The sequence below is a fragment of the Strongylocentrotus purpuratus genome, unplaced genomic scaffold (assembly GCF_000002235.5).
Source record: "Strongylocentrotus purpuratus isolate Spur 01 unplaced genomic scaffold, Spur_5.0 spur5_scaffold_15, whole genome shotgun sequence".
Classification (NCBI taxonomy): domain Eukaryota; kingdom Metazoa; phylum Echinodermata; class Echinoidea; order Camarodonta; family Strongylocentrotidae; genus Strongylocentrotus; species Strongylocentrotus purpuratus.
This window is the reverse complement of record NW_022145600.1, coordinates 25,018,733-25,043,243: the sequence shown is the minus strand read 5'-3', so window position 1 is coordinate 25,043,243 and position 24,511 is coordinate 25,018,733. Positions and strand designations below refer to the sequence as shown.

General features: G+C 38.5%; 1 protein-coding gene across 3 annotated transcripts in view; it reads left to right on the top strand.

The window, feature by feature from the left end:
• Positions 1–23,757, top strand: part of LOC100887863 (tudor domain-containing protein 1) — a 33,133-nt gene extending 9,376 nt beyond the window's left edge. The window contains exons 1-20 of one of the 3 annotated variants that reach the window (XM_030985890.1): positions 58–319; positions 2,450–2,554; positions 3,340–3,409; positions 4,674–4,756; positions 6,254–6,367; positions 7,265–8,058; positions 8,659–8,788; positions 9,299–9,383; positions 9,985–10,122; positions 11,173–11,352; positions 11,761–11,938; positions 13,334–13,417; positions 13,994–14,113; positions 15,424–15,537; positions 18,194–18,364; positions 18,703–19,014; positions 19,742–19,852; positions 20,438–20,608; positions 21,833–21,996; positions 23,060–23,757. In XM_030985890.1, the coding sequence (XP_030841750.1) occupies positions 288–319; positions 2,450–2,554; positions 3,340–3,409; positions 4,674–4,756; positions 6,254–6,367; positions 7,265–8,058; positions 8,659–8,788; positions 9,299–9,383; positions 9,985–10,122; positions 11,173–11,352; positions 11,761–11,938; positions 13,334–13,417; positions 13,994–14,113; positions 15,424–15,537; positions 18,194–18,364; positions 18,703–19,014; positions 19,742–19,852; positions 20,438–20,608; positions 21,833–21,996; positions 23,060–23,314 (3,411 nt within the window). In that variant the 5' untranslated portion in view covers positions 58–287 and the 3' untranslated portion in view covers positions 23,315–23,757. Of the gene's footprint in view, positions 1–57; positions 320–2,449; positions 2,555–3,339; positions 3,410–4,673; positions 4,757–6,253; positions 6,368–7,264; positions 8,059–8,658; positions 8,789–9,298; positions 9,384–9,984; positions 10,123–11,172; positions 11,353–11,760; positions 11,939–13,333; positions 13,418–13,993; positions 14,114–15,423; positions 15,538–18,193; positions 18,365–18,702; positions 19,015–19,741; positions 19,853–20,437; positions 20,609–21,832; positions 21,997–23,059 lie in introns of those variants that run through there. The other 2 variants (XM_003727148.3, XM_030985891.1) reach the window with 2 other exon arrangements.
• Positions 23,758–24,511: the final 754 nt, after the last annotated feature.

The following is a 24,511-nucleotide window of genomic DNA, read 5'->3' as shown; positions in this document are numbered from 1 at the left end:
ATTGAGTACATGTAGCATGGTAATACTTGGGTTTTCTGAGTGTGTATGAATTGGTGTGTAAACATACATGTACTAGTATATGATTATCTTTGGATACATGTATAAGATAATCACGTTTTTTTTGTTCTCATTAATGAATCAAATTATTTATAAACCTACTTACTCATGCTGCGTACTTATAACCTGTCATTGTAATGTACATGTATGTCTGCCATGGTAGCATTCTATGTAGGAAACAATTTTGATAATCTCACAGGAAAAGTCAGATGGATTGAAGAAGAAGCAAAATGGATTTTTATCGATTATTGAGAGTCATGAGGTAGGGATTATTGCACCAACAGTACATTGCATTACTAATTCATTGCAATTTTCATTCTTTTTTAGTTCTTTTATTTGATTATTCTTTATTCAGTTTCAGATAAAAGTGACTAAAAATGGAAAAATCTTGTTTCAGCAAATTAAGAGTTTTTTTTTTCTTCCTATTTAACCATCAATTATCTATACTTTAAATTCAGGGTGATTACACATAATGCATTAATTAACATTTTGCACATTTCATACTCACATTTAAAGAATAAAAAAAACATTTTGTTTTCATCTGTCCAATGACATCCTATCATAATATTATTTGAAGGTGGAAAAAAGATGATTTTTTTTGCACCTTCTAGTAACAAAAGTTACAAAGAGTTGCATACATTCAATATTTCATTCAACTTCAATGTTCGACTTTCTCTAACCCTAAATGCCTTGGCAGTAGACCTTTTTTATTTGATACAGTGTCATCACAATATGAAGCTTGATTTATACTTCCAGTAGCCTGTATTTTTTGTGCCCCAAATTGGATATTTCATTTGTATTATGTTTCATTCTAATTATGTTTCATTCTAATTGTGATTTCTCTGTACTCTATACAGTAGCATATGGTTCCTAATGTTGTTGCAATATTGTAGATAATTATTGCTTTCTTTTTTTTTACATTTTGACTTCAGATCGATTTCATGCTAGCTTGACAACCATACAAAAGGGCAAAGAGCTGACTTTCTTTTCACTATTAAAGGGAGAGCCAAACTTGATGGCAACCTACCCCTAGAGGATACATGTAGTAGAAAAATCAGAAACGTGGGTCGGTGAAAGTTTGAATGAAATCAGACCCAAAAAGGGGAAGTTATGAATGTTTGAGAGCTGTAATCACTGTAGGTATGGGCTCTTCAAATTGGCTGAATCAGTAAAATATCTCTGATGAAGTGGCGGAAAACTATCCAATTTGTTCCAGCACACAAAATGACAAAAATGTCCTTTTTCCATAAATGTAGGACTATGGAAGATCTATTCTTTTTAGAGGACCTATAATGATGCGCTATCCATATAGGGAGGCGCGATGGCTCAGTTGTAGAGCAGTGGTCTCGTAACCAGGAGCCCCCAGGTTCGTCAAAACCAAGTCAATGCGCTAGTGCCCTTTGGTAAGGCATTATGTGACCTGCAGTCCGATGACTTATCCACTATAATGATAACAATAATAATACTCTGCTTTTACATAGCGCAAATTACAATTAAGTCTCTAAGCGCTTCCAAACTTGGAGATTATTACCCCGGCTTTAGTTGTGCTGCCATTACGGCGCTCTAGCCTTGCAAGGAATTAATTCCTGCCAGGTACCCATTTACATCACCTGGGTTGAGTGGCAAATGTAGATCAATGTCTTGCCAAAGGACATTAGAGCCACTAGACCACAGCATCTCTACAATGTCTGCCTTGTCATCGTTATTTCAGTTAACTCTTAAGCTGCCCCTATGCAATTCACCCAGTGCCACAGTGCTAATCCCTATTGTGCCCGCTACTAATCTCCTGTGTGCTAAGTTAATTTAGGGTTGGTTCAAGTGCGTGTAGTTTAAATTGTTACTATGTTTGATCCACTATAACATCTCATCTGTATATTGTATAAAAAAGAATTGTACGTTAAAGTTGTAGGAAATTTAACCCTCTTTCTGTTGATACCAATATCATTTCATGAATCTGTAATTTTGGTAAAGTAAATAAGCACTATCAGTGAGTTGTCAAACCAATCCGTTGTCTCATTTCCCGCACACAATCTGAGGGGCCATGATCAAAACTGACAAATTTGATGATAAAATATCGCAATTTTCTCAGGAAAATCCAATGTAACGGTATACGTGAAGCACGCAAAATCAAAACAACAATAAACCCCCTCCATAAATACAGTAAGCATTCATGCGTGCACGCAATGCGCATCGCACAATAGGCATAAACAATTAGCTTGTGTACTTATGCACGAAAATGTGTCCGTGGCACGCGAGCGGATGAGAGTTTATGTGTCCATGGCAAGTCAACAGAAACCCGATTATGTGTGCGTGGCACGCCAGCGCATGCACAGAACAGTGTTCTTGGCACGATAAGAGTTAATAAGTAATATTTAAACATTTTTTTTAACAGAGCATCACCCATCATGGATGACAAATGGAACCCAATGGCGGAGGATCACGCGAACCATTCCTTCAACTCCTATAACAGGGGGCCTGCTTCAGGTCTTGGCGGAAAGTAAGTTAGTTTTGAAAAGAAGCACAGTTTCTAATAATGATTTTACAGATCAGATTTTGTATTTTAAAAAGGCACTTCTATTAATGAACCTATGCATGTCACTATTAAACCTGATGGTCTGTTAAAATAATTTTACAGATCAGATTTTATTTTTGGTTGCAGGTAGATTGGGGAGGAACAGGTACTGCCCAATAGAGTGGTGAAGTGTGACGTCATCAAAAATCTATTATTAAAATTTCTCAATTTTTTTCTTCATTTTCTGAAAGAGCGTAAAAAAATAATGTCAAAATGTCGAAAACCAATTTAATATGTCAAGTATTGGCCGAGATATGACCATCTGAATGAATATACTCCCCATAGGAGCTCAGTGTTATATGCTCTGGCTCCTAACCATTAGGAGCCAGAGCATATAACACTGAGTTCCCATAGGACATATATTTATTCAGACGGTCATATCTCAGCCAATACTTAAAATATTAAATTTGTTTTCGACATTTGGACATTATTTTTTATGCTTTCGGAAAATGAAGAAAAAATTGAGAAATTTTAATAATAGATTTTTATGACGTCACAGCTTCTGTACTCTATAACAATGTATAGAACCTGTTCATCAGCATTACATAATGTTGTTTTAATGTAAAACTCTTATTTTTGTGGGAAGAACACCCGGCTGGTCTCCATGTTTCATGCCCCGAGTATACCAAAGTTTTTTCATCATCTGAAATTGTTAAAATTTGTGTTTATAAATGTATAAATTTTTTTTTTTTTTTTTTTTTTTTGTGCAGCAGGGCCAGTCGATCAGGACCTAAGAGACATCGTCTTTACATCAGGGGCCTGCCCAAAGAAATGACAAACGTAAGTGAAACTATTTTATATTTCGTCGCACGCAAAGCATGCGGGCAGTGGCAAAAGATGGGCCCAGGCTTTTGAGTGGGCACCGGCAAAATCAGGAGGCACCCGTATTACTAGCCGATACATAACAATTTCATTAGTTGGAGTAATCATAAATATGAAGCTTAAGCTTCTACCACTCTCATGATTTAGGAGGCAAGCTTTTTGTCTACTCTCCTGGACTTTCTCCTGGACTTTCTCAAGCCAAGTGTTTTTTTACACAGTTTCTTGCTGTCTGCTGCCTCGAGATCACTGGAGCAAAGATAGGTGACAATGAAAAGCCAGAGTCCGGTGAAGGATTTTGAAATATTTTTATCTAGATGGATTTTCACCTTTTGTTTGTTGTGAGACATGTGTTTCAAAATATTACTGGGTGTTTGAAATGTGAATTGACGAGGAAAGTGTGGGAGCCATTTCCTTTTCATGTTTCGTTTCCCTCTCTCCCTTTCTTACTTCTTCTTCGTCTCATACTCTTTCTCTCTCTCTCTCTCTCTCTTTCCCCTTCCCTTTTTATGCCACTTGAAGGGGGGGGGCATTTACTTCAGTAGCTTCGCAATCACTGCATACAAGTGAAGCATTTCATATACTAGACCGAAAGCTTCAGTCTCTATAAACTGTGCGCCATCTACACGTTCGTAATGGCGTTATCACAGTTTTTCCTTCATAATCATTTTGCCTTCGGCGTAGACTAGAAGGGATGAGATTGACGGCAGCGAGAGTTTAACACGGCTTGCAAGATTTTCAACATGGATGTCGATTTTGACCCATAATTTCCTTAAAAGGGACCATTAAACGGATTATTTCAATCAAGTTAGTAAGTGGAACCAATGTATTATAGCCTAGGCCTAATTTAAAATTGGATATACACGAGGTAAAATGACATTTTGGGGGATTTTGGGGGCATAACAATACGGCCGTGGCAAGTTTGTCATGTTTGTGGGAGGGGCCTAACGGCTAAAATCTAGCCGTGATATCTTCAACATACGATGGTATAGGCGATCGTTCAGTCTCTATAACCGGAGGTCTAGTGGAGCCAGACGTAGTCTCAGTGGAACAACCGACGATTATAGAGACTGAAGCTTTCGGTCTATTCATATACATGCAATAAATATTGAGTTATATGCTTACAACCACAATTTTAATGTAAAAACTCAACATTTTTTGTTGATTTTTGTTGTTGTATAGATTGAAAAAAAAAATTAATTATCTGGCATATTGTTCTTTGCAGAAGGGGCTGGAGAACTTGTTTTCTTCAGTGACAACAGTGACAGACTGTTTTGTGAAACAGTCTGAGATGCCGCATACTTACGGGTAAGTTTTAGCCCGTTTTCCACATTTTGACTTTTTATTCTGAAGCCTCATTTAGATATTAGGCAGTAAATTGCTGCATTTTTTATGATGGAAAGTTTAAAAAACACAGAGCTTTAGTGAATATTGGACAAGAAAGAAATATTACAGGATGTTTTCCCCAACGCATACCTGTAGGTTTTTTTTAATCTGAAAACTCCCACCTTTCCAACAAGTTACTGGACATAGTCCCTCGTGAAGGTAAACATGATCTGTTGCCAGGAAATGGGAAGAGCATGGCAACGAGAAGGAAATGTGAATTGGGGGGAATCCCCTCGTGTGTGTATTGCGCAATATACCCAACATGCATCATGTGTCTTGCCCAATATCCAGATTCTAAGCAAGATTTTTGGCATTCATTTCACTCTGCATTTGTATTCGGAACTGTGTGCTTAGTATACAAGGAAGATCATTTAACCACTAGTTTATTTCTTTAAGAACAGCAACTTGTTCAGAGTTTTCACCTCCTTTTTGTTGGTGTGGAAGCAAACAAACCACAAGGAATTTTAAGACCGTTCTATACTTTTTGGTGTTGTACTAAGGACAGATGGAGAGACAAGAGGAATCTCAATTACATGTTACTGGCAAGCTGGTCCTAGAGTAAATATTGGTTTATGTGATTCATGCTGTTGTTTTTTCTTTAAAATGTATATCTTGAAATATTCATGAGGATCGCATTATTGTGTCTTTATAATCAAATGCATACTTTAATAGTCTTGTATGCATGAGGTCTCAAAGATAATGACAAAAGTGTAAAGCTTTGTTCTCAATCTCATATGGTGCACTAAGCTGCTGAGGCAAAATCCAAGTACTCATAATGCACAGTTTCACATTTATTTGTTTGTTTTTAACTCACAGATAGTCTGTATTAAGGCTGCAACGTGTGCACGGATGTTTTGTGTACTCGTCTGTTCGACAACTACACACAGACTTGCCAACTGTTGAGATTTTTAACGAAACTGTTACGTTTTTAAAGTAAATCCCCAAAACATGGTGACCATTTACACGTATATCTGGCAATTTGTCTGGATGTATGTACACAACTACCAAAATACAAGCTTACAGCCTTGTCTGTATATTTACAATGAAGGACCTTTATTGCATTCATTCCCCCTTTTTCACCCCTTTCCACTTTAAAAAAAAATTTAAATGCCAAGTTTACCACGCCGTGTGTGAGCTAGTCTTTAGGTTTTCTCCCATGTCACATACTGTACATGTATAAGTTCTCTTGGAGGAAATATATCTGTTATGATTGTCATGTCCTGAATGGAGAGAGTCATGAAAAATATTTTGCAATTTAAATATTTATTTCAAAATTTGTTAACTTGAAAGGCTTGAACAACGATGAACCCAAGCTTTTTGTCATCATTGTGTGCAATTTCTTAACATTTTTTCTCATTCTTTTTTTCTAATTTTAATTTTTTTCTCTCCCCACCTTTCTTTTTTATTTTTTCTTGGCAGGTTTGTTAACGTTAGTTCTGTGAAGGATGTGGAGAATGCCATCAAAAAAATGGACGGCCACAAAATCAAGGACCACTGTCTCAGTGTGACCATTGCGAGAGAGGAACGAAATGAGTAAGTTTAGCTCTTACTATTGAACTCTAATAAACAACAATAATAATAATAATAATAACTAGTTCTTATGTAGCGCGTTTCATGACCGAGGGCCCTCTCAAAGCGCTTTACAGATACAGTATATATATATTATTACCCCGGTCATCGGATTCAGGCTTACCCGCACATAATGTATGCACATTCTCCACTCCCTGGGGAGCATTCCAGCCAGGCGTCATTTTTACAAGCGCGCACTTGCTAATCTAAGCACATTAGCTTTCGCATCCTGCCGGGTACGCATTTAACACCTGGGTGGAGAGTTGATGGTAGATCAATGTCTTGCCAAAGGACATTAGTGCCGCGATGGGACTTGAACCGCAGACCTTGTGATCCACAGTCCGGTCAGGATGTTTGTGGGTAGTTCACGGGCCAACTTTCTCCAAAATTTCTATCCATCAAGGTAGATTAAGTTAGATGTAAACCTTTAACTTTCTCCAGATTGAAGTGTCAAGCTTTTTGCCCTGTACATATTACTGTAGGAAGTTTTAAACATGGTTAGGGTAAATGTGAGTTGATACCGAAGATATTATATTTAAAAACTTCTCAATATTGAATGTGGTTGTATACTGTTACCCATGGAATACCGTAAACGTGGATACTGTAAACGCGGAAATATTTGCGGTACATGGACATTAATTTTCGCGGACTTGGCGCTAAAGTCGGTGTCCACAAATTTTAGGACCCGTGAAAATATAAACATGATTTTCTGAACGGGCTGAATTTGGTGCAATGCGAATTTAAGAACTCGCAAATATGTTTTGAGATCGCTCAGCGCCGAAAATAACAGCATTAACAGTAGTCTTGTGACACTGAATTAGTTGGTGGTAATGATTAATATTTTGAACCATTTTGTTATAGGCACTTCAACAGAGACGATGGTAGGCCTCAAGGCAGGCCTCGCCCTGGAGGTGATGCCCGCGGAATGAGAGGAGCTCCAGCCCAATCACCACCATCCAGCATGAACAATGGTATTTCCATGAACGGCAATGGCCACAGCGTGAACAAGGAAAGCAGCAGGTCCCCCACCAAACAGTCCTCTCCTATGACCGACAGGTCACCCTCCCGACAGTCCTCTCCTATGAGCAGCAGGTCGTCTCCCACCAAACAGTCATCTCCTATGAGCAGCATGGTGACTGGGGGCTGCGAAGAATGCCAGCGACTGCTCATGGAACTCATGGCCCACATGCAGCGGAACCATAGCCAAGCGCCGAACCAAGGCGCAAGCCAAGGGGCTACTACCAAGGCCTCGGGCGACGTAACGTCCCCAGTCTTCGTCAACGGCAGAGATGTGCCTTACAACGGTCCGAGCCGAATTCCTAGGTCCGACCACGAGCAGAACCAGCAGCAGGTCAACAGTCTCCCCCCAAGAGGTCGGACGCCAACGGAAAGAGGTCGGTCACCAACGGAAAGAGGTCAGGCACAGAGCTTCCAGCAGAGTCCCAGTGGAAGCGCATTCAGCAAGCCCAGCCCGACCAAGAACAAGAGCCCGGAGGTCAACAAGCCGGTGCCAGTGCCGATGTCCAAGGATCAGGATAGCCAGAATAACAAGGGTGCCTCCTCCATAGCTGTGTCACCTGCTGGAAGGATGGAGACAGCTGAGCAGAAGAAGGCAGAATGTGATCTGAAACCGTGTGAAGCGTGTGAGAAACCAGGTATGTTCAATTTCACTTGGTACAGTCAAACCTGTCTATGGCAACCGCCCAAGGGAAACACAAAAAGTGTTCTTTGTAGGCAGAAAACATTTTCAAGGAAACAAAAAATGTGGTCTCTGTAGACAGGTGGTCACTAAAGCAGGTTTGATTGTGTAATCACAGCAGGCAATCTGGTTTATAGTGAGAAGTCAAGAATGCTTTATTGAATAGTGAATCAATTATCAATAGCCAATAATGTTTTGCACAAGATACAGAAAGTTTTTTAGGGGGAGGAAGGGAGAGTGGACCTTTAAAAATCATAAAATCATGGGATCTTAGAGACAAATTGGCATTGCGGTCAGAAATTGTGACCCTCACAATTCACCCTGATCTGAATGACAGAATGGCCCCCCAAAAAAAAAAAATTCTTTCTGAATGTTAACGGAATTGTAGACCCATCTTATATGGGGGTGCATGAAAGAACATCTATGAGTATCTACGAACTGGTCTATTGGGGTTGTATCAAGGGATGAAGGTAAATTCCGGGTGTGAGGAATGTGCTACGGAGCAGTTTTTACTCTAGAGCAAGTCTCAGAGGCAGATGGAAGTAATATCATGTAGCTGTGCATGGTTTGCAATCCCCCACAGGTTCGAAGCACTGCTCCAAGTGTGGCGTTACCTACTGCTCCGTGACGTGCCAGAAGGGTGACTGGAGGAAACACAAGAATAAGTGCAAGCCTAACCAATCCAGGTAAACTCCTCCTTAGCCTCATCCACACACAACATGATAATGTGGCTCTTTTTACTTGTAATGTCACAGTAACATGTACTGTAAATGATTGATAGCTGCCTGCGATATATAGATCCTATGTGAACTCATTCTCTGTGTGCTATACATGTAGAGTACACTATGCTTATCTTGCTCCATTTTGCCATGGCACTTCTTCAAAAGTTTCTCCATCTCTTATGACTTGTTAGGGGATTTTTACAAATATTTTTTTTACAATAGATCAAATTAAGATGCAGTAAGTTAAAAGTCTATTTGAATATTAAAAGGCCCCAATCTGGTTACAGTTACCTGTGTACACTGTCATCCAAAAGCATTCCATACTCTGGCACAGAAGACCATCCATGTTTGTGTTTTGATGGAATATCCCTCTTTTGTTATATATTCAGTTTTGTATTATGTCCAGTGTCTGCGACTTTAATCAGTAAAATGATACTTTGAATGATTGTTTCTTTTTTGTATTTTTTTTCTTAGTGACCAGAGCGATGCAGGTGCCTCACCCCCTGAGCTGACCTCTGTTAATCTGAAGTTCATTGAACCTTCCAAGACAGAAATGAGAGTAAGTTTATAGAAGATACAATCTGTTTTGTTCTAAATGGTTGTGTCTTTTGACGAGATATTAATCTACGTTTGCCACTCTCCACCCAGGGCCCCATTGCACAAAGATTTGAAATTAAATTGATTCTGATTGGTCAATGGTTAGACTCAAGAACCGACTGATGGATTCCTACCAAACTTTGGTCATGTATGTAACTTGCAGAGCCAATGAACTGATTAGATTTTGGGGTCACAAGGTCAAAGTTCAAAGGTCACAGGGCTCATTATGTATGCAAAAATAGCTTGTGATTGCATTATCATTAGAACCGATGGATAGATTACCATCAAACTCAAGACATGTATGTATTTTGCATTTGGGGTCATGAGTTCAAAGATCAAAGGGTCATATAGGTATATGAGAAATAGCTTGTAATCACGATATTCTGAGAACCTGTTAATGGATTACAACCAAACTTGAATTTGAAATATTTCTTCAAGTTCTGTTTTGGTTTGTAAAATTGCTCTATGACGGGAGGCATCACTTTCGACTGTGCGCAGTCGAAGTTCCATCTAGATTTTTTTTACTATACTTGTATTTCATGATGCTGTATTCCTGTTTGTAGGTTGTACTGACTCACAAGAACAGCCCTGGCTCTTTCTGGGTTCAAGTCGGCGATGAGACAAACGTACAACTCTACAACCAAATGCTGAAAGTCCTCATGGAGCAAGTAGAAGCAACAGGACCCCTACAAGACCCTAAAGTAAGTCTTCCTCTCTGTATCATACAGAGTTCTTTAGTAGCTCAACATCTATGTAGATATTCGTTTGTCTTATGCATGCCCCAACGACAACTGCTTTGCCAATTTCTTTACTTCAAACCTGTACCAAATGCTATACCTGATTTTAACCGTTAATGGTGGGGGTGGGGGGGGGGGGGGAGCTAAATTAAATATTTGTATAATTAGTTTGCAAAAAATTATTTTGTGTAATGAAGATTGTTTCATAGATTGATTATAATTTGTCCAGATCATTTTTCTCTGTAATCAGTTTCTTGTGTTTGTTGTCAGACCTGTGTACAAGGGCTATGATTCTGCCAATTGCTAGGCCACTTCCTGTCAGCTTTTTGGGTGCTTCAAGTACAGCATCGCAAACTCGATACGATGTGAATTTCACAATCACAGCCCGTGGACGGGTCTTTTTTGGCCCCCTTCATTCTTGTTTTTCTTTCTTGCCACTCTTATGTGATCGATCTATGTCACATTTCGATAGTTGTACCCCGAGTCACTGCTTAGCGAGTCTGCATACAATTTCAACTGTATCCTCCAGATGATCAGCTACTTCAGGTTCGGCGATTCCGTAGAATTTCAAGCAATTGCGCCGCGAGTATATTTGTATACATATTACTTGAATTGAAATGAATTACACTAAAAATCCACTCCACTTGACATTTCATGACATGTTCTAAGTTCTTCTGGTAGCCAGTATTTATTGTTACATGAAATATATCAGTATTTTTATCAGGATATTATCAGTTAAATCATCAAAAACATTATCAGTATCTCCATTCAATACGATTACCAAACTCTGAATTAGAAAGAGTACTAAATGGAAATACAAAGTCACACACTTTCATCTGTTCTGCTTCATTTGCTGCCATTTGAGGTTTTAATTGCGTCACTTTGTTGTGATACATGCTCTTTCAGGCGACAACTTTCGCTAACTTTTGATACCAGACTTGTTTCCACTTCTAGCATTTTTTATGTGTGAGCAATTATTTTGATTTTCAATTTTTTTCCATTATATATATACAGCCTCAAATGATGTGCATCTCTAAGTATGCCGAGGACGATTCCTGGTATCGGGCAACAATCCAGACGGTCAGCAAAGAACGTATGGCCACCGTCTTCATGGTGGACTTCGGCAACACAGAGAAGGTTTCCTTCAATGACCTTCGACCTGCCTCTCCAGAACTCATGGACTTCCCAGTATTTGTAAGTGAATTAACTGAACATTGTTTCAACTCTAGAGTTTTAGTATATTTATGACACCCACCTTCCAGTATTGTGAATAAGTTTACTGAGAAGAACTATTTAGTGCTCCATGATTTAATTTTCTAAATATGGCATGTAACATCATAAAAATTGGGACAGATTTTTTGCCACATGTTTATGTAGTCCCACATACATCTTTCTGTGTACAGTGCTTGTAACTTTACCAAGACTGGGCCAAATATCTTATCATTGTGATGATTCCAAAACCTTGCAGTACACACCAATACTTATATGCTAGATGATCAACCTTTTCTGATCGATTCCACAACGTTTACAATGCAATCGCATGACCAGAACTCGACTTTATCTTTAAGCTGTGATTTCACAATTTACCTTCCCTATCTGCAGGGACTTCACTGTGCTATTGCAGGGGTGGAGCCGAGGGGTAGCGCTGGCAAGTGGTGCTATGACAGTGTAAAGCTGATGGATTCACTACTCAAGGAATGCCCGATGCCCACCGTTTGCTTTGAAGACAAGAAGGCAGGTGTCTACCAGGTTGTTCTGAAAGTCGAGGATAAAAAGTCAGGTTGGTGAAAGTGTTTTTTTAAAGATTTGGGGAAAAGTGATGTTTATATTTTGTATTTGTATTTATTGAGACATTCATTGAAAACAAATGTGTCTCGGGAAGCTGCAAAAGGTTTGGGAAACACATACAGGGCTGCATCCCCAATAAAAAAATCTTATAGAACCTCTTCAGTCTATTATATATTTGTTTTACTTCTAGGCTTGGTACATTTAATTGTTTTGACCATGTGTCATGATGTGATAGCCTGTCTCGGCACATTCTCAAATACTGTTTTTGAACATGTTCAATCATATTCAATATGTATTGTAATGCAGGATTCAAGGTTCTATTTATTACTTTGGTGATGTTCTGACGGTTGTTTAATTGTGAATTAATTATTCTTCTATGTTAAACAAATATTGCTCAAATTTTTAAAGGAAATTTTTGGAAAATGATGTTTAATATCTACTTTTCATAGGAGTCATTTTTATACTGCATAGTTGGCAAAACTACCAATATAATTGCAGCTGCAGCCTGGGCAACAAAGGCATTTGCAATTTTGCAACTCCAAGGCATATTTTATGACGTACAAATCGAAGGATGAAGTAGTTATAGTACCCCTTGTATGAAGTCAGTTCCTAATTGGTTTATTATACAGTTATTGACTGACAGGGGGTGTAATATAACATTATTTGGACCGCTGAAGGGAGTTATATTTCCCAAGTGGCGCGCTGAGGGAAAATATGGTCACGAGGGGAAATATAACTCCCTTCAGGTCCAAAGAATGTTATATACCCCCTGCCAGTCAATAACTGTTATATTAGATAGCCCTTTTTTTGTGTGGGGGGGGGGGTCCAAAAAAAATTACCCGAAATTTTTTTGTTCCCCTTTTTTTCGGAAATTACGGAAAAATAATCTGTCGAGATAGTTCAAGAAAGAAAAAAAAAATTACAAACAAATTTTGGGGAAAAAAAATTCTTACCCAAAAAAGCATTTTTCGGGAAAAAAAAAAATTACCTTAAAAAGCATTTTGTGGGAAAAAAGAGAAAATGTGGAAAAAAATAATTTCAAGGGAAAAAAAAATTCATGAAAAAAAAATATTGAAAAAATTAAATGACCCTCGGTAATGGTGTAATGTGTGTAATTGGTGACATACAGTCCTCAAGAGGGCGACATGCATTGATTAAAAATATATTCATTTCACCAGCTGGTTAATATAACACCGAAAAGTGACCGGCCAGGAAAATATAACAATTTGGATCCTCACAAATGATATCACGTGACAAGCTCTGGACCAATCACACCTCGGTATCTGTCTAAGCTATCTAATATTGAAGTCTATTAACTTTTAAGCTGAAATTTGTCGCCGTTGTGTCTTAGGAGTAACCGATTCGTCTTCCCACTATGCTTCTGCAGGCACAGTATCTGTTGGTGATGCTTTGATCAAACAGGAACTTGCTTGGCCCAAGGGTAGCCAACCATCTACATCGCCCAGGAAAGGTAAACATTCATTCTTCCAGTTCCAGTTCTAGTGAAGAAAAAAGCTTTAGTGCTCAAGAGATTTTAGTTTTTCTGAATATTTGGAAATGAAGAGAGAGCAAGAGAAAAAAGAAAGAAAATCCGACTGAGTCAGTTGATACTGTCAAGAAAAGAAAATTATTCAGAATGACTTGTGATAAACGGTTTCTTGTGATATCCTGTCTCCTTGTGAGTACATGGAACTTGTCTCAGTGTAAAACATACTTATAATTCACATGTTCTTTTTGCTGGCCTTGGATTCCTCATACTCTTAACACCATGAGCTTACACAAGTTGCCAAAATTTGGTGGTCTATCAACTGTAATTCATTTGTTCCACACCATAAACCTTTTGCGAGTCTGAAGCACCCACAAAATTTAGTCATTTTATGCACACACAAGCAGCAGCTTTGTATTGATTGTGTATATTTCCCTAGCTCTTTTGCTGGTTACAAGAACTCTATTAAAACCCTCCAGCGCTGAATTGTTCGCTGCTCCTGTGTATTTTTCACTGGATTATCCTGTGCCTGTTATTATCTTCCCATCTTGATCTTTGTAGTTCTGATGAAGGCCTCGATGAAGCGCATGCAGATTCCTTTCGGAGGAGAACCAGTTAGGATTGCCATCAACAACTATGTCAATCCAAGGGAGATGCAGTGCCAGATCATCACTGCTGAAAGTAAGAAAACGTCTTTATCATGTTGGTTGTCCATAATTTTGGATTGGCTATGAGATGCATCGTTGGCCACCAATTTTCTTTTTCTTTTTTTTTTTGTTGCTTAAAGTAGTCACCCAAAGAAAATTCACGACAACTGATAATTATGGATAATTATATATGGATGGAAAGATTTTCTCTTGAAAAACATGAATAATTTGATGAAAAATCATATAGATATCATGGAAAGGCGTAACATGCAATTTTGTGGCTAGCTGTGACATCACAAATCTTGACGCTCTACGGAGGACCGCTGAAGGCAGAAAATCTGGATCTCAAAATTAACATTTTTGAGAGATGATTACTGCAGGCCCCAAACATATTCTGAAGAGAGAAGTTGTTATATTTGATCAGTAAGGCTTCTCCTTCGCAATGATATGAATTTTACATCAATTCAAAACACTTGTAATTCTTTGGGTGACTTCTTTAAATTTGGTTTAATAAAGTGAAATAGTTTGATGTGATCTGAATGAGACTTGATCTATTTTACTTAGCTAAGCTAAATGCTAAGTAAAATACAGACTTAATTCAAGTATTGCATCAAATACGGTCCCTGTATACTAGTGTATGGGTAGAGGGCCATATATAATAGGCCCCTGCTCATTCAGTATATACCCCTACACATACACAAACATGCTGGTGTGTAAAGTCTCTAAGAGTTGGAAATAAGTCACCATAGCTTTGTAATGAATGAACGAACTGCTTCTGGGCAGAGCAAATTGATAATTGCTTTAATATTTCACAAGAATACCAGTTAAAGTACCTCGTCGAAAATGCAGACTTTTGTAGCATTGTACTACAGAAATGAAAATGTCAAGAATGAATGAAAAAGGGGCAGTAAATAAGGATGTAGAGTCTGTTCATGTTGAACTTTCAGAGGCAGAACATTTTCAAAATACTGTTTCCTTGAAATTTGGATGGATTACCATTAAACTCAAGACATGTTTGTATCTTGCAGAGCCAATGAACCGAGTAGATTTTGAGGTCATAAGGTCAAAGATCTAAGGGTCATACATGTATATGAGAAATAATTGTATTATATTTTGAGAACCGGTTAATGGATTACAATCGAACTTGAATTTAAAAATTACTTCTGTTTTGGTTTGTAAAATTGCTCTATGACAGAGTCATCATTTTTTTGACTGCACACAGTCAAAGTTCCATCTAGTTTTACTTCATAGTTATTACGTAGCACTCCCAAAACACAATTACACCATTAGAAATAACGCCTGTTTCTAACCATCTAATGAGTTATTCTTATTTTTCTATGTCAGGTTTGAAAGCATTGGAAGAGCTGTCGGGAGCATTGAATGCTTGCATGGAGAGCCAACCTCAGCAGCCTGGTTTCACCCCCATCCTTGGCGAAGTTTGTGCTGGCAGGTTTACACGTGAGTAGTATTTTGCAAGGGTAACCGTGTTCACACGTGTAGCTGTTGTACGAGGAGTTATTCAACCCACTATTTGAATGCAGGCCTGATAAAAACCCGATTTAAATCGGTTTCCCGATTTTTTCCTGAAATTTTTTTTTTCTTCCTGATTAAAAAAAAAAAAAAAAAAATCCAGATTTGTTTTTTTTTTCATTTTTTTTACCAGATTTAATTTTCCTTCCCTATTTTGCCCTATTTTTTCCCCAATTTTCTTACTCGAAAGGGGGGAATGTTGTTAGATGCCATTTTTTTCCCCGCGAATCCTTTTCTTTTTTTTTTTACTCAAGGGGGGCGTGGTTGAGGGGGAAAACAAAAAAACTTTTTTTTTTTAGTGCTCACTATCACCCCTGTGAATGTGAGGACTGTGTTGTTGTATTTACACACAAGTTGGGTGTATGCATATTAGTTTTGACAAATTCGTTGTGTGGGTAAATTTTTCTTCAGGATTGCGTAATCTTGATATTTTGACGATTAGCAATATGTGATGTTCCTATCAACTTGAAATCTTGATGGAAAATGATACTTCATTCAGTCCCTATTTTCTCATATCTGGATGTAACACTGATGATGATGATGACGATAATATTGCTGTTACTAACAATAATAGTGATAATTTGGTATTATCAGTGCCTAAATTTAATCACTGTGACCATCTCTTTTGGGAAAAGAGTGTTTGAATATCTTACTCTGTATAATTGAACTCGACATTTGACAAGAAATGAGATCAATTAGCAGAGCTGCCAACCATTACGTTTTTCCCAGAATTATTCAGTTTTTTTCTTCCAATAAGGTAGTACATTTTTTCTTCATAAAATACTTTTTATTTTTGATATTTTTTTTCTTCTTCAACCAAATGCCCTAAAATGTTGACCACTACCTCACTAGTAAAAAAAAATGAAAGGCGTAAATATTCTTAAATAGAATGAAACGCTGATAATACCAAAAACAAAAACAAAAACTACCTACTTGTAAATTTACTATACATGTAGGTCCTAATATGGAAATAACAGCATGAGGAATGGACATTTCTGCATTGGTAGTTTGTCGCGCGTGGTTGTAAGGTTTGTTTTAATGGTTCCTTTTTTTGGTTGCACAAGGTTGGCAAGCTCTACATGAGTGACATCTTTCTTGAGATACCCTTTTTATGCCTCCGCCACCGAAGGTGGTGCCGGAGGCATCATGTTTTCGGGTTGTCCGTCCGTACGTCCGTACGTCCGTACGTCCGTCCGTCCGTCCCGTTTGACCGTTATCACAATATCTCAAGAACCATTTAAGATTTAAACTTAAGACTAGGGAATAGTATTTATCACCATAGGAAGACGATCTGATTAGATTTTGGAGTACGTAGGTCAAAGGTCACAGGTGACAGAGGTCAACTTATGAAATTCCTTGTATTGAGTTTGTTAGCGCGATATCTCAAGAACCATTTGAGATTTAAACTTCAAACTTAAGGATAGTATGTATCACCATAGGAAGACGATCTGATTAGATTTTGGAGCACGTATGTCAAAGGTCAAGGGTCACAGAGGTCAACTTATGAAATTCCATACATTGAGATTGTTATCATGATATCTCAAGAACCACTGGAGATTTAAACTTCAAACTTAGTGATAGTGTGTATCACTATAGGAAAACAATCTGATTACATTTTGGGTCACGAGGTCAAAGGTCAAAGGTCACAGGGCTCATTATGTATGCAAAAACAGCTTGTGATCGCGTTATCTGAACAAGCGATTGATGGATTCCTGCCAAACTTTGGTCATGTATGTATCTTGCAGAGCTGATGAACTGATTAGATTTTGGGGTCACGAGGTCAAAGGTCAAAGGTCACAGGGCTCATTATGTATGCAAAAACAGCTTGTGATCGCGTTATCTGAAGAACCGATTGATGGATTCCTGCCAAACTTTGGTCATGTATGTATCTTGCAAAGCCAATGAACTGATTAGATTTTGGGGTCACGAGGTCAAAGGTCACAGCGCACATTGTGTATGCAAAAACAGCTCGTGATCGCCTTATCTCAAGAACCGATTGATGGATTCCTGCCAAACTTAGGTCATGTATGTTACTTGCAGAGCTGATGAACTGATTAGATTTTGGGGTCATGAGGTAAAGGTCAAGGTCATGCGGCTCATTATGTATGCAAAAATAGCTTGTGATCGTATTATCATTAGAACAGATTGATGGATTCCTGCCAAACTTAGATCATTTATGTATCTTGCAGAGCCAATGAATGGTTCATAAGATCAAAGGTCATGGGCTCATTATGTATGCAAAAATAGCTTGTGGACGCATTCTCATTAGAACTGACAGATGGGTTACTATTTAACTCAGGAAATCTTGCAGAGCCAATGAACTGAGTAGATTTTAGGGTCATGAGGTCAAAGATCAAAGGGTCATATATGTATATGAGAAATTGCTTGTAATCACGATATTCTGAGAACATGTTAATGGATTACAATTGAACTTGAATTTGAAAAATTTCTTCCGTTTCAGTTTGTAAAATTGCTCTATGACGGAGGCATCATTTTCGACTGCGCGCAGTCGAATTCCATCTAGTTTAACTCTCAGATCTATTCCTTGACAATGAGTTAAACCTTTTTACATTCCATTCTACAGAGGACAACCAGTGGTACAGGGTGAGCATAGAATCAGCCAAGATGGACGGAGGGTACTTTGTAGAATACATCGACTTTGGCAACACGGAGGTCCTCGAGGCATCTAGGATGTGCACTCTCCCGAGCCAATTCCACGTCATCCCGCAGCAGTCGTTCCTAGCTTCTTTCGCAGGTATGTTGTTTGAATGATGATGGTGATGAGGAGGGACAGGTTCTTTGACGCCTGAAAGGTTTCTACACGTGAAGATTGTGATGTTTATGATGAACATGAAGATCCAGATTGCTTCACAAATCTTTCTGGCCCCTCTGTATCAAATGGGTGCATATTAATTGTCTGGACATTCATGACACACCACTTGCATCCATGCAGCATCTCAGCCTTTGCAAGGAGGGCTTCTTCCTGTGGATGATGTTTTCGATAGATGTCTTCCAGTAATATCTCTCGGGACCTACATTGTACCTAAGTAACACCCTCTCTGTATGTTCCTCTCTGTTTTGTCCCGTTTGTAGGTCTGCCTTCAGGGGACATCTCTCCTGACCTCTCGCAGGCTGCCATGCAGCGCCTCAGCCAGTGCAAGGATGGCTTCTTCCTAGCCTCCTTCATCAAAGACGGAGATGGCGTTGTGTCGATGGACGTGCAGGATCCCGACACCAAGGAGGACATTGCTGAAGCGAGCGGCCTCGTCGTGCCAAAGGTCAAGGGTCACAAGGTGTCGACTATGACCTTCAGGACGATCCACTTGAACATGGATACAGAGTTTGTGATAACAGAGGCAGTGTCACCTGGAGAGTTCTACGGCTTCTCCCCCTCTGAAAATGAGAGTAAGAAATATGCTCAAAATTCTTCTACAGTTTGTGTTTGAATGTAGGCTTGAGTAAGATTAGTGTTCATTTTACAGGCCTGATAATAACCTGATATAAATCGGTTTCCCAATTATTATTTTTTTTTTTTTTGTCTTCCCGATTTCACCCCAATTTTTCCCCTTATTTTCCAATTTTTCCCCAATTTTCAAAAGGGGGAATGCTGTAAGATGCCATTCTTTTTCCCTCAAATTTTTTTTTTTTTTTTTTTTTTTTTTTTTACTCAAGGGGGTAGTGGTTAAGGGGGAAAAAAAGTGCTCACTAGTGCTCACTATCACCCTGATTTTAATAATATAGTTTTATCTTGAAACTTTTGAATGTCCATTTCAGTGTGAATTGCACTAGTTTCAGATTATTGTTTTTTCAGTATTTACATTCGTACTCACGAGTTAATTACTGTAGGCAGTTTGCCCTTCTGGGAAGGTTCTCTGCCACTTATCTGTTCCTAGATTGCAAAAAACAAAAAAACAACATGTTGTCCACTATAGACAGGTTTCAATGTTTAACCTTCTGAATAGTCCAATGAATTTTCATCATATAAGTCCAAAAGAGTGGATGGAGCCTACTAAAATTGTGTAAAATTGTTTACATTGCACAATTCTTCCTTGACATTTGTGAAATACAGAAAAAGTCATCTGAAACTGCTTTTCAATGCTCAAGAATATGATATTCCAATTGATTTTGGCAGGTTCTCAGATCCTGGGATTGGTTGCCGAGGGAGGAAAGGAAGTCAGTAGCCTGCCGGCAGTACAGAACTTCAGACCAAGCGTTGGGGAAGTGTGCTGGGCTCAGTTTTCATGTAAGTATGATCATCAAAGGATTTGTTAGTAAACAAATTTAAGAAACATCGGTGAAATTAGGGTATAAATAGGGGATTTCATTGCATTTCATCAATGGTGCATAGTAGTAGAACTTGCAGACTATCCTGGAAAATTAGAGAGAACCTGGAAAATGATTCCCCTTTTTCCATGTAGTGAAAAATCACTGAAATGAGAGTAAAGCCATTGAATTTCATTTTCCTAAAAATAAAGTGGGTAGTCTCTCAAACATTTTTCTAATTTCCAAGATATTGTATCCACCAGCAATTCACATTGTTCGTTTTGTAGAAAATTTATTGCTGCCTTTGATTAATTAGTGACATTGCATTTTTGCAGTTTTCAGTAGATTCATGTCACAAAAAATGTCCTGGGACCTGTTTCCCGAAGCCTTTTTTCAATGACAAATGACCAAAATGAGTGATAAATCTGCTGATAACCAATCAGAAGCAAGGATTTCAGTAGCTTATAACAAAGACTGTAATTTGTCACTGATGACAAGTTTTGTGAAACGGGCCCCACGTTTCCTGTATTTCATGTAGGATATTCTTGTTTTGTTCCCTGTCCAGGCGACAAGGACTGGTACCGTGCTGCAGTCTTGCGGGAGCTACCCAACAACGAGTTTGACGTCCAGTACATTGACTATGGCAATGGAGAGAAGGTTCCCTTGTCTCTTATGAGGCCTTTCAGCGATAACATGGCTGCCGTGCCTGTACTAGGAATCAAGTGTTGTATTGCAGGTACGAGATTGATAAATCAGTACATAATAATAATAGTTGTGATGAAATTTTATTTTGTTTTGTAGTGCACCAATTTTTGCTCCTCCAGTGGCAATTGCTCCAGACTTTATTTTGTCAAAAGAGTATGGTTGGAGTTGGGAATAATGTTGGGTCCATGGTTGAAATTGGAAATTTAGATATTACAGGAAGTGACTGCTGAACAAGTGTCGTACAACTAGGGTAGCCCCTTCAGTATTGATACTGCTCTCCCTAGGATGATTGCAAGGATAATATTACCTGGTCATAGCCAAGCTACCATGATAATATGCCAGCATTCAAGGAATTCTTTCCTATAGAGAGTACCATTTACATTAATTTGATGTCGGGGATTCGATCTCCAAACCATGAGCTTGATAGTTTGGTGACTTATGTGCCAGACTCAAACACCCCCACACTCCCATTATTAACCTTGGCCTTAATCTCCATGTCCATCCTTTGGCAACTGATCCTTCACAGTATCAGCCCCTAATCTCTGGTATCCACCAGCTATCAATATGATACTGTGTTTTCTTTTGATAATTTTCTCTCTTTTTTTATTTTAGAAGAGCTTGAGAATTCCATGTTTTCTTTTAGTTAATGTTTCCTTTGTCGTTTGTAAGATTAACTGAATTGTGAAGGGGATTATCAAAATTGATTGACAAGTACTTTGGGCTGTCATACCTGCCAACCCTTACAAATAATCCAGAATATTATGATTTTCTGGATTTTTTTCTCATTCTTTTTTGGTGCTTAAGCTAAGTTAAGCTTGTTTTATCATGTGCCGGATTTGAGAGTTCACTTATTGCGTGCGTTGAATGGCTGCATGATCGAGCAGCCAATTTGTATTCGCTATTTGGTACAGATTTACCGCGTTTTGCCAGTTACACTGCCGCTGCAAGTGTGGTTTCTTATTTTCGAAGGCATACTGTGCTAAAAATTCCTTATTCTTATTTTCAAATGTTGGCAGGTATGGGCTGGGATACTGCGTCTAGTCTAGTTCAGGCGTAAGAGAGTTTTTGCAGAGAACCTTTCATACTTATATGTATGACTTTTCCTTCAAAAGAAAATAAATATGTGAGCCAGAAGGGTGTTTGCTGTGTTAAAGTGTATGAGTTACAGCCCTTCCGGCTTCGCTCTAAACAATTGAAATCCTGAATCTTCCAGTTTGAGATACAACTGCTGTTACCACCTTTTACTTCAATGTAGGTCTTCCTAACCACAATGGACCCTGGAGCAGCGAGGTGACAGATAGCCTCAAGGAAATGGCCGGGGTTGGCAGCAAGAAAATAATCATCAAGGCCATTGAACACAGAGAGAATGTCACCTACGTGTGGCTTGAAGACCCCTCAACAGGTCTCAATATCTCCCAGGTAAGCAATTGGAATTTGTGTCTCCATGCATGTTAGGCTTTTTCTGGACATAGCCCATTTTTACCCAGGCCCCGTCTTACAAAGAATTGATATCAATAGCAAATTATTTGCGATTGATATCAATCGCAACTATGTACATTAGAGATAGGAGACTGCAAACTTGCGATTGATTGGAGGACTTACGATCAATCACAACTCTTTGTAAGACGGGGCCCATAAATGTGCAGCTTGATGACCCTAAACTTTAAAACTCTAATGTAGGTGTATAAATTTGTTAGGAACTGTAGATGACCTTTAAAGAATAGGATGATTTCTGGTATAGGTGAAAAATAATATATAAGCTTTCTCATTCTTTTTTATTCCTTTGTGGAAGAAGATCAAAGAGGCAAGGTCACTTGAATAGATTTGTTCTTGACATTCCCCTCATGTCACAAATACCAAAAATCAAAGTTATTAAAAAAATATGGAATAAATCTTGGTGCTACATGTGTTCCCATGTACCCATATTTATGTGCAGTACCGTGTACCTCGTTGTAGAAATAATCCTGATGGTAGCCTATCATACAGCTAAACTGGGATACAGTGTATTTCATATGTAAGATTTTCAACTAGATTGAGTCAACTTGTTAACAATTTATGATTGCAAAACCTTGCAATACAGTATTGTTCTGTAGTACTGACTCCGTCATCAATCTTTACATTTAACTTATGGACGGTTTCTTTTGCTGTTCAATAGTATGACCTGGGGTGTTTTACGAAGAACCTAAGTCGAACTTGAATCTAAATTGGACTTTAAAATTATGGAGAGCCATTTGTAGCCTTATTTTAAACTTTTCATTAATTCCATATAAAGAACATGAAATCTCCTTGATAATAGAAAATATGAATGATTTGAATCAACATTTTATGCCTTTTAAAATAACTTTTGCAAAATATTTTCATAGATGCTAACGGCTTTCCATAATTGTTAAGTCCAACTTAAAGATAATTACAAGTTAGGATCTTTGTGAAACACCCCCAGAACTATACTTATCTTAAGAGTACTACATTTTTCTGCTAACAGGAAATCATCAACTTGGTGAAGGAATCTTCCGGTATAGCTGATCCATCTCCAGCAGTCAGCGGACCTTGCTCTCTATCTTCCCATCCGTCCCTCAGTGAGGGCCAGGGCCATCAGCAGCAGCAGCCCAGTACTCCAAACCATCCCTGCAGTGCTCCGCCGGCCGCCATGCTTAGTCCGGAGCGGTTGAGTTCTATCGAGAAGCAAATGGCCGCTTTGCAGGCCCAGCTGCAGATGGCCAGGGGAATGTCCACCTGAGAACACGTCTACCTACAGTACAGGCACGTCCACCCGAGGGCACTTGGCGGCACACTCGCCCCGTAAGATTATTGAAACGATACTGAGTTTTTGTTTTGTGTTTTGTTTTTTAATCGTAATGAGGCTGATTTTCAGTTAGAAGTCTTTAGGTAAATTACTATTGAAAAAAGATTTCCATTGTTCCAAAGACTGCAATGTCAGACCAGCATTTTTAGTTTTGCCAATTTGTGAAAGTGGCCTCACAAGATTTAGGATCAAGTGTAATGTAAGTGTTGAGGGATTTTGGGGTAGGAGAAAGATTCTTCTGTTTGTTTTTGAACCTGTCCAAGATAAATTTTTAGTGAGGTGGGAATGATATGCCAAAGTGACAGAACGCTTCTTATTTCACACATCACTGTCTTCTTGGTTAGGACTTCCTTGTTTTACTACATGAATAGCAAAACCATCCTGGCTCAAACTCGAGTGGTGTCTTTTGGATCCTGAAATGACCATTCTGAATATCACCAATTGCATTTGATTGATATACTCATGTGAAATCCATCACACACACAAGTACACATCTCCACTCATTTAATACCAGTATACATTTCCAAATATACACTCACCTCTCCCCAGAGATGTTACAGGGTACATAAACATACAACTTTGGTGCCCAGATGGACCCAATTTTAAACAAAAATGATAAACTATTTCTACAATTTCTATCCTACTACATCAGGAGACACAACCAAACAATTGTATCTGCAGTTTCTTTCCACAGTGGAGTTATTTCAATCCAGCTACACACACACACCATATACAAACACCCCACATACAGTGATTAAAGATTTTCCTGTTAAAGCAAGAAGGGCGTTAAAGGTAAAGACCAGTTCTGGTCATGCGATTGCATTGTTAAAAAAATGATCAGAAGAGGTGGATCATTATTGGGGTGTACAGCAAGGTTTTGGAATCATAAAAAATGAGAAGAAATTTGGCCCAGTGTTGGAAAAGTTGCAAGCACTGTACACAGAAAGATGTATATGGGACTACACAAACATGTGGCATATCTATCCAGTCCAGATAGATATAATAATTTACCAAATATATCAATTAGTAGGCGGTTTCCCGGCAAAATTTGTATCATCACGTATTGGTCAAATCATAATCTTTCACATGATTGGTAAATAAGAGCTTCCTTTTCATTTTTTGAGAGGGGGG